We start from the raw sequence: 8,986 nt of genomic DNA, 5'->3' as shown, positions 1-8,986 counted from the left end.
CCCTCCCCCTGCTCTTTCCTTATTCAAGGACCCTGTACTTGCTGTTCTCTCTTCCAGGCAAGCCTGGATCTTCTCTCTCCTCAGGCCTAAGCTCTGTGGAGCATTTCCCAGATCCCCACACTCAACCTGCTGCACCAGGCTCCTTTCAGTAAATACCCTTAACCTTCATTCAGCTTCCTGGGGTTAGCCACTTGGCTGAGACCTACCCAGCAGGAAGCTGGTAGCATCAAGGTTCAAGGCCAAGATGTCAAAGGCCTTCATCTACTCTCCCCCATGTCCCATTTGAAAAAGGGGGGGAAGGTGTCGTGTAGCTCAAAGATGGCTTTTTTGTTTTGAGACAGGGTTCCATTCTTGTAACTCTGGCTGTTCTGGAACTCTGTAGACCAGGCTGATCTCACACTCAGAAATCTGACTGCCTCCCAAGTGCTGGGATTAAAGGCATGCCACTCAGCTTCAGGCTGGCTTTGAACTTGAACTCCTGACCCTGCTTCTATCTCCCAAGTACTGGAACTACAGTTGTTTGAGGCCATGCTTAGTTTATGTGTTGCTGGGGATCATACTACAGGCTTTATGGATGCTAGGCAAGTGCTCTACCAACTGAGCCACATTCCCAGTTTACTCTCCCATTTTTAAGCTTTTAACAGGAGCAACTTCATCTCCAAGGGAAATTTGGAGACATTTTTGGTTGTTACACTATGGAGAAGATGCTGCACTGACTTACCACATGGGTGTGGGCATGGACAGAGGACGTGGGGGGGATGTGTGGACAGTGGCTGTGAGTGGGCGTGGACAGTGGATGTGGGGGTGGACAAAGGATGTGGGTGGGAGTGGACAGCGGATGTGGGGTTGGGGATGGACAGTGGATGTGGGGGTGGACAGTGGATGTGAGTGGGAGTGGACAGAGAATGTGGGTGGGAGTGGACAGTAGATGTGGGGTTGGGGATGGACAGTGGATATGGGGATGAACAGTGGATGTGGGGGTGGACAGTGGATGTGGGGTTGGGGATGGACAGTGGATATGGGGGTGGACAGTGGATGTGAGTGGGCGTGGACAGAGAATGTGGGTGGGAGTGGACAGAAGATGAGATGCTGATAAATACTCTTGTTTCCCCGCGGAAGGTGGCTTGGAGATCTCTGTGCTGCCTTCCCTGGCTACCCATTGGCCACATCTTGGATGTCACTGCACACAGTCTACTTCAGCAGCCTATTCTCACAACTGCTTCCTCTGGGCCTGGGGTTGCATCTAATTCATCTCCGCCATCCCAAGGTCTCCAACACAGATCTGGCTTCTAGCTCTCAGGAGTGGCTGAGTTGAAGAAACACGCAATACGTCTCACACAGGTGTCTCTTTTCCTTCTGATGTGATGGCTCTATCTCTGAGAATCATCTTAGCCTGTTCCAAAGCCTCTTACCAGCGTGGGAGAGGATGTGAGCTTTCAGCTTGTCCTGCCGGTTGAACTCCTTACTGCAGCCCGTATGCATCCTGGAACCCAAAGCCATTGGTTACTTGGGTGCAGGAACATGAATCATTCATTACACAGGCCCCTGCCCCAGCCTTTGTCAATCAAAGGGCTAAGCAGGGTGAGGGAAGCCGGGCCTGAACAAGACACTTGAAGAGAGGCCCTAAGTCCAGCCATCCATATTGGTCCCACTAAAGTAGTCTAACCCCAGCCCCATAAATATGGCGTCCTACTTACGAGAAGGGGCACTTGTACTTCTTGAAGGGCTCATGGATCAGCATGTGTCTCTTCAGCTTGTCTTTGCGGTTGAACGCAGACTCACACACTGAGCATTTGTAGGGCTTCTCACCTACAGAGACAGGGGAACACCACATGAGTCCCATGAGGAGGGAAGCTGAATTTACGGCCCAGCTCCTCCCCCAACTGGCTTTTTTTATTCTCCCTGACTTGGCACAGAGACTTTGGAGGGGTTGTGTTTGGGTTTCAAGGCAAGTTTTCACTGTGTAGCCTGTGTTAAATTGGAGTGCCCAATCCTCCTGCCTCAGCCTTCCCAAGAGCTAGGATTACAGTGATATGTCACTATGGAACTCAAGGCTAGGAAAGTGCCACACCACTGTTGGGCAGCGTACAAGTGCTTGTAGCGCCCTCTTCTGGTTTCACGGGTACTTCATGCACATGATATAACCCACACAAACACAGATCTATAATTTTTTTTCTAACCTGTTAAACTATAGTCACCCAATCTAGACAGTAACTGCAGTTACTGGGGAGGGAGTTGGGAGTACTTTATGTGACATGCAGGTCCTAGCTTGCAGGAATTTATTTTTGTCTGGTATTATGTTGAAAGAGAGACTCACTCTATTGCCCAGGCTTATCTCAAACCCCTGGGTCCTCCGGTCCCAGCCTCTGTGAGTAGCCAGGATTACAGGTATAACCACACCCAGCCAGTATTTATTTTAAAGATAAAATTTAATCCTAGTATCGGCATGGCTCCTGGGGACACAAGTGTGAGCACCTGAGTCCGAATCTCCAGAGCTCCCATGAAGCCAGAAGAAGGCACATCTGTAATCCTGTACTGCTAAAGGGAGAAGAGAGATGGAGGCAGGAGAATCGCCGGGTGCATAAGGGTTAAAGCAGGCCTGGTTCACGCACACGAACATGTGCGCACAGACACACACACACACATACACACAAAACAACTGAATCCTGTGTCACAGACCCATAATCCTAGCTTGAGTTAGAGGCAGGAAGGTCAGGAATGCAGTTAGCTTTGGCTATGCTTGATATGTCTCTCTCTCTCCTCCAAGAAAGTTTAATGATTAAAAAAAAACCAACCCTTTTACTATACCTCAAGCTGGAAACCTGGGAAAGGGCGTAGGAATTTGCAGGAGGATGGTCACCCTACACCCATGAGGTAATCCAGCCTGGCTGGCACCTAGAGGGCAGAGCCAAAGTCCCCTCACTTGTCTCTGGACTCACCTCTACTCTCAAGGTGTTGACAACCCCGTGTCCACAGGTGAGGTGGTGGGGACCCCGTGTCCACAGGTGAGGTGGTGGGGACCCCGTGTCCACAGGTGAGGTGGTGGTGGGGACCCCATGTCCACAGGTGAGGTGGTGGGGACCCCGTGTCCACAGGTGAGGTGGTGGGGACCCCATGTCCACAGGTGAAGTGGTGGTGGGGTCCCCGTGTCCACAGGTGAGGTGGTGGGGACCCCGTGTCCACAGGTGAGGTGGTGGGGACCCCGTGTCCACAGGTGAGGTGGTGGGGACCCCGTGACCACAGGTGAGGTGGTGGGGACCCCGTGACCACAGGTGAGGTGGTGGTGGGGACCCCGTGTCCACAGGTGAGGTGATGGGGACCCCGTGTCCACAGGTGAGGTGGTGGGGACCCCGTGTTCATAGGTGAGGTGATGGGGACCCCGTGACCACAGGTGAGGTGGTGGGGACCCCGTGTTCATAGGTGAGGTGGTGGGGACCCCGTGTCCACAGGTGAAGTGGTGGTGGGGACCCCATGTCCACAGGTGAAGTGATGGGGACCCCGTGTCCACAGGTGAGGTGGTGGTGGGGACCCCGTGTCCACAGGTGAGGTGGTGGGGACCCCGTGACCACAGGTGAGGACAGTTGAGTGGTAATCAATGTGGAGAGCAGGAAGAGAGATTCAGAGAAGAGCCAGTAGGATGGAAAAGCTACGTAGGGGCAGGCCAGGGAGTGGAGGGGTGGGCGGGGCATGGGTGGGCGGGGCACCCACCTGAGTGAATGTGGGCATGCAGCTTGAGGTAGTGCTCCTTTCGGAAGAACTTCTTACAGATCTGGCACCTGAACCGGCCACCACTGCCATGGGTGGGTAAGTGACGCCGCAGGTAGCGTTCACAAGGGAAGACCTAGAGGAAGACCTTGGTAGATCAGCCCCAGAACCGGTTCTCAGACCTTCCACCGCCAAGCTCTGTGGCCCTGGTTGGTTTGTTTGTTTCTTTCTTTCTTTCTTTTTTCCTTCCTTCCTTCCTTCTTTTCTTTTCTTTCTCTCTTTCTTTCTTTCCTTCTTTCTTTCTTTCTTTCTTTCCTTTTGTTTTTCGAGACAGGGTTTCTCTATGTAGCCCTGGCTGTTCTGGAACTCACTCTGTAGACCAGACTGGCCTTGAACTCAGAAATCCGCCTGTCTCTGCCTCTCAAGTGCTGGGATTAAAGGCGTGCACCACCGCTACCCAGCGACCCTGGTTTCTTGCTTTTCAGAAACATCATCCTATCATCCTGTTCATGGGAGCTGGAGGCCAGAGGGTCAGACCTAACCCTCCAGACCACTCAGCTCTCCAAGCACTTGTGAGCCCAGTCAGAGCATATTCCCTCTGTGTTACCACCCAGGCTGCTCTTCCTACACAAAGGACGTTTTTCTTGGTTATAAACTCCTATTCATCCCTCAAGACCCAAGTCAGGTGCCAATGCCTCTGTGGAGGCTTCTTAACCCCCAATGACATGCTAGACTAAAGCAGTTCTCTCTTAGGGCCTCGTCTGAGGGAAATGCTGGGTCACCTACCTTCTGGCAGTGTGGGCAGGGGAAGCTATGAGTGGCCGTCTGCACATGGTGCTCCAAGGCCTCGGGAGTGGAGTATTTGTTGACACACTTGACACACCTAAGTGGGAAAGAAGAGAGAGAGGAGCTCTAGCAAGTTCTCCCTGCTTCCCCAAAACCAACTTCAGGAGGCAAAATTGCAGGTGCCATTCCTTCTCAATGTGTCCATTCTTTTCTGGCATTCTCCATGGTCAGCTGAGCTGCTGAGATGTGTGTGGGAGCCTCTCTGGCTTCCCTGTCTCATCCTTACCCTTTATCCCCTAGGGAAGCCAGATGACACCTTTAAAAAGGAAAATCAGGGCTCAGTGATTAAGAACACCGGCTGCTCTCCCAGGGGACCTGGGTTCAATTCCCAGCTCCCACAACTTTCTGTATCCCTAGTTTCAGGGGACTCAATGCCCTTGTCAGGTTTCCATGGATAAACAACAATAATATATATTTTTTTTTAATTTAAAAAAAAAAATCTTGGGGGACATGGGCCTTACCTATTATCCTCAGTGGCTTGGGGTAGAGACAGGTAGATCAGGCATTCAGGTTTCTCTCTCTCTCTCTTTTTTTTTTTTTTTTTTTTTTTTTTTTTTTTTTTTTTGATTTTTCAAGACAGGGCTTCTCTCAGATTTTCTACATTCTCAAAAAATTAAAAGAAAAAAATCCTTTTTCTGTATTTAACAAGAATGCCTTTTTGTAACTAGGGAGAAAAAACTATCAATAATAATTATTATTATTAATTTTTTTTGAGACAGGGTCTCATGGAGCTCAAGCTGGTTTCAAACTTCTGTGTAGATGAGGCCTTAAATTCCTGTCTCCAATTCCCAAACGGTGGTAGTACATGTGCTGTGACACCAGGCAATAAATTGTATTTTCAAAAGGAAAAAGGGGGGGTGTCCTATGTGTGATATAATCCAGCACCTGGGAAACAGGTTGGAAGGTCACTGTGAATTTAAGGCTAGCCTCATCTGCATAGCAGCCAGTCAGGGTTCAGTAGCAACACCCAGACTCAAACAAACAACAAAAAGAAAACAAACAAACAAATAAACAATAAACAAAAACAAAACAAATACAGTGAGCGGTAGGCATGAGAGTCACTTCAGTGGTTTAGGGACATTCCATAGGAAGGTCAAGTCAAGTTAACTCAGAGACCAACAGACAAAGACACCACACAAGCTTAATCTACCTCCTGAAAGGCAAATTTTTCCTTTAAATTGTTGTCACTTTGGGTTTCTGCTCACAGCTGAACAATACAGCAAAAAGGACTGTAGAGTCTCTTACTGAGCACCTACTGTGTTCCAGGGACCATGCTTGATAGATTATTCTTTTACTTGACTCTTACTAAGAGTCCAGGAGAAAGCTGGGCACAGTTGCTCTGGCCTAGAATTCCAGCTCTCTCAGGAAGCTGAGGCAAGAGGGTCTCTTCAAATGCAATGCTGGCTTCAGCTACATAGTGAGTTTGAGGTCAGCCTGGGTTACGCATGGAAACAAAAAACAGGAGGAGGAAGGGGTGGAAACATAACTGAACTGCTAGGGTCTTGCCTAGCATCCACGAGGCTCTTAGTTTGGTCCCCAATCCTGCATAATTGAGGTGTGGTGGAGCAGATGTTATCCCAGCAACAGGAGGTAATTACAGAAAGATCAGAGTTCAAGGTCATCCTCAGCTACAGGGAGGGTTCACAGCCAGCCTGAACTCCGTAGGAGTACTTGAGAGAAGTGAAGACAAGGTAATTAGGGCTACACAGTGGAATCAGCCAGGACTATAGGAGATACTGAGTGGGAGGCATGCTGCTGGAGGCATGCTGATACTCATCCTAATAGACTAAGCACTATCAGGACGCCCTTATCACAAGTGAGGAAATTAAGGCCCACAGCAATTGGATACTTTCCCCAAAGTCAAGGGTCAGCACAGGGCAGCTTGGGATCTGAGCACTGCAGGTGGCATCATCGTCCTTATCATTACCCTCAGGCAACTCTGGAGCAGCTGTGTCCAGAGCTGGTGCACACACCAGTCCTCAGAAATCTGCATTTACTTAGCTTCAGGCCAGAAGCCTCACCCAGAAGTTTTTGAGGTAAGGGTGCACACACCTGTCCTCAGAGATCTGCATTTACTTAGCTTCAGGCCAGAAGCCTCACCCAGAAGTTTTTGAGGTAAGAGAGACCATCTGCCAGGTCCCTACGGTATAGGTTTGTATAGAGACACAAAAGCCATACCAACATCAGAACATTTAGTGGAAGGTGTCCCAGACAGATACCTGTCCCCATCTGTTCCCTCGGACTCAGGACTGTTTGCAAAACACCTGCTTCTAAGCAGCAGCCAGCAAATGGGCAGGAAAAACCCAAAGAGCAAACTTGTGACGGTAGGTGTCTGCAGAATGCACCCTCTATTAAAGGAGGCCCAGAAAACACAGGGAGGTGCTCTAGGGGGGAGTGAGGACAAGCCCGACAGCCTCAGGGACAAAGAGCTGAAGATCTGTGTGGCAATCTCATGTCTGACAAGCCAGAACACCAGTTTTTAAGACTGTATGAGAGTCAGCATGGGTTTCTAGGCACCTTGTGCCTGCAGGAGCCCACAGAGGCCAGAAGAGCGCACCAGATCCCTTTTCTGTTACAGGCAGTTCTGAACCATGTAGGTGCTGGGAACTGAACCGAGGTCCTCTGCAAATACTCTTACCCACTGAACCATCACTCCAACCCTAAACATTTTTCCCCTCTTCAATTGTAAATATGTTTGTTTATTGTGTGTGTGTGTGTGTAACTGGCAGAGGGGGGAGAGGACAACTTTGTGGAAATGAGTTCTTTTCCTCAGTTGTGTTGGGTCTTGGGATCCAACCAAGACCCAAACCATCTTTCTGGCTCAGTTACCCTTTTCTATGATAAATGAAACAAACAGAGAGTGGTCTCTGGCAAACAGAGAGTGGTCTAAGAAGGGTCAGCATCATGTCCCCTAGTTGTACCAACACTGAAACACTTCAGGCAGGACTTTCAGCCTCAGACTCCCTTGGAGATGTGTCATCTAACCTGAGCGGTCTGAGCCCAGGGCAGAGTGGCTGGTGGCACGTGTACATACGTGGCTGGTGGCAGGTGTAGTGCAGCATGGCTGGTGGCATGGTACATACTTGTAGACGGTGCTGTCCTTCTTGGGGCTGTGCTGCGGCAGGAGGCTGTGGGAGTACTGATGTACGCCCAGGTCATACAGTGAGGGGAAGTCCTTGCTACAGAGATGGCAGCGATAGCTCAGCTCCTCCTGGTGGCTTCTGATGTGCTCCAGGAAGGTATCCAGCTTGGGAAACATCTGGGCACAGCTTTTGACCACGCACTTGTACACCTTGAGGGGAGACACTGGAAGGTGAGAAAGGTGGGAGTCGCCTCTACTGCTGCCACAGCCTCTTGACTGAGAATGAGGCTATATATTCACACCGCTGTGGACGACCTGCCAACCACAGATGAAACAAAGCCTCCCAAGTGCTGGGCTATCAGGCTACCATTCAGTTCTATCTCTAAGCCTTCTTTTTAGTTCTTCTTTTGCTATAGGAGTTCACTAAGTTTGCCCAGGTTGGCTTTGAACTCACTCCATAGCTCAGTCAAGCCTTGAATTGGCATTCTCCTGCATGACCCTCCTCAGGATCACAGGGATGGCACCAGCTCAGTTCCTGGCTTCGCTATGACTACCGGGTTCTCTTCCTTTGGCCAGCTATCCCTCCCTTAGGCTTTGTGAAGCTTGAATGTATTCATAAAATTTACCTGACTTGTCCATAACCACTCATAACTCCGACTGCAGGGGATCCAATGTCTTTTTCTGACCTTCAGAGCACTGGGTGTACACATGGTACAGTATGCATACATACACACAAGCAAAACATTCACACACAAAAATAGACTAAATGGAGGCTTTAAAAATTAAAACAAAAAAAGGATCATCTTTAGCTACATGCTGAGTTTGTAGCTAGCCTGAGCTACATGAGGCTCCATATCAAAAAAAGAAAAAGAAATGTTTGAGAGGCACCATCACCAGGATCTCTGACCTGGCATGCGTTGATGGCCCAAACACATTACTCTTAGTATCATCTCAGAGAACACTAGTCTGAGGACTGCCTTTGAACCACTACCCAGCAAACTTCGCTAGAGTCCTCTCGCTCCTTGGGGATAAGGATAGTCTTGACTATTGATTATTGACTTGGGACCCAGACTCTCAAGTTCAATGCTAATTTGTAAATAATATATAATCTGATATAAATGATTTTTGAGAGTTTGTGTGTGGTGTAACCCAGGATCTTGTACATGTCCCGAGTGCTAAGGGGAGAGACTTTTTTCTGTCAGATAGAAGAGCTAACTCCAAAGGCTATGGGTGAGACATTAATGGAACTTGCATCCTGTATTCCTCAGGTTCCCACATTATGTCATGCTACGCACACTCGTCTACTTCAGTCACATCCAAAATATCGGGGATAAAATCCTGATAAAGGATAAG

General features: G+C 49.3%; 1 protein-coding gene across 3 annotated transcripts in view; it reads right to left on the bottom strand.

Annotated features, from left to right (window-relative positions):
• Nucleotides 1–8,986, bottom strand: part of Znf341 (zinc finger protein 341) — a 39,080-nt gene that overhangs the window by 1,711 nt on the left and 28,383 nt on the right. For all 3 annotated transcript variants that reach the window (XM_031372382.1, XM_031372383.1, XM_031372384.1), the window contains 5 exons: nucleotides 7,635–7,843; nucleotides 4,492–4,588; nucleotides 3,709–3,841; nucleotides 1,698–1,809; nucleotides 1,413–1,483 (listed from right to left, as the gene is read on the bottom strand). In XM_031372382.1, coding sequence (XP_031228242.1) covers nucleotides 1,413–1,483; nucleotides 1,698–1,809; nucleotides 3,709–3,841; nucleotides 4,492–4,588; nucleotides 7,635–7,843 — 622 coding nt within the window. The remainder of the gene's footprint in view (nucleotides 1–1,412; nucleotides 1,484–1,697; nucleotides 1,810–3,708; nucleotides 3,842–4,491; nucleotides 4,589–7,634; nucleotides 7,844–8,986) is intronic.

The sequence above is a fragment of the Mastomys coucha genome, unplaced genomic scaffold, assembly GCF_008632895.1.
Source record: "Mastomys coucha isolate ucsf_1 unplaced genomic scaffold, UCSF_Mcou_1 pScaffold15, whole genome shotgun sequence".
Lineage (NCBI taxonomy): Eukaryota > Metazoa > Chordata > Mammalia > Rodentia > Muridae > Mastomys > Mastomys coucha.
This window is presented reverse-complemented; position numbering and strand designations above follow the sequence as displayed.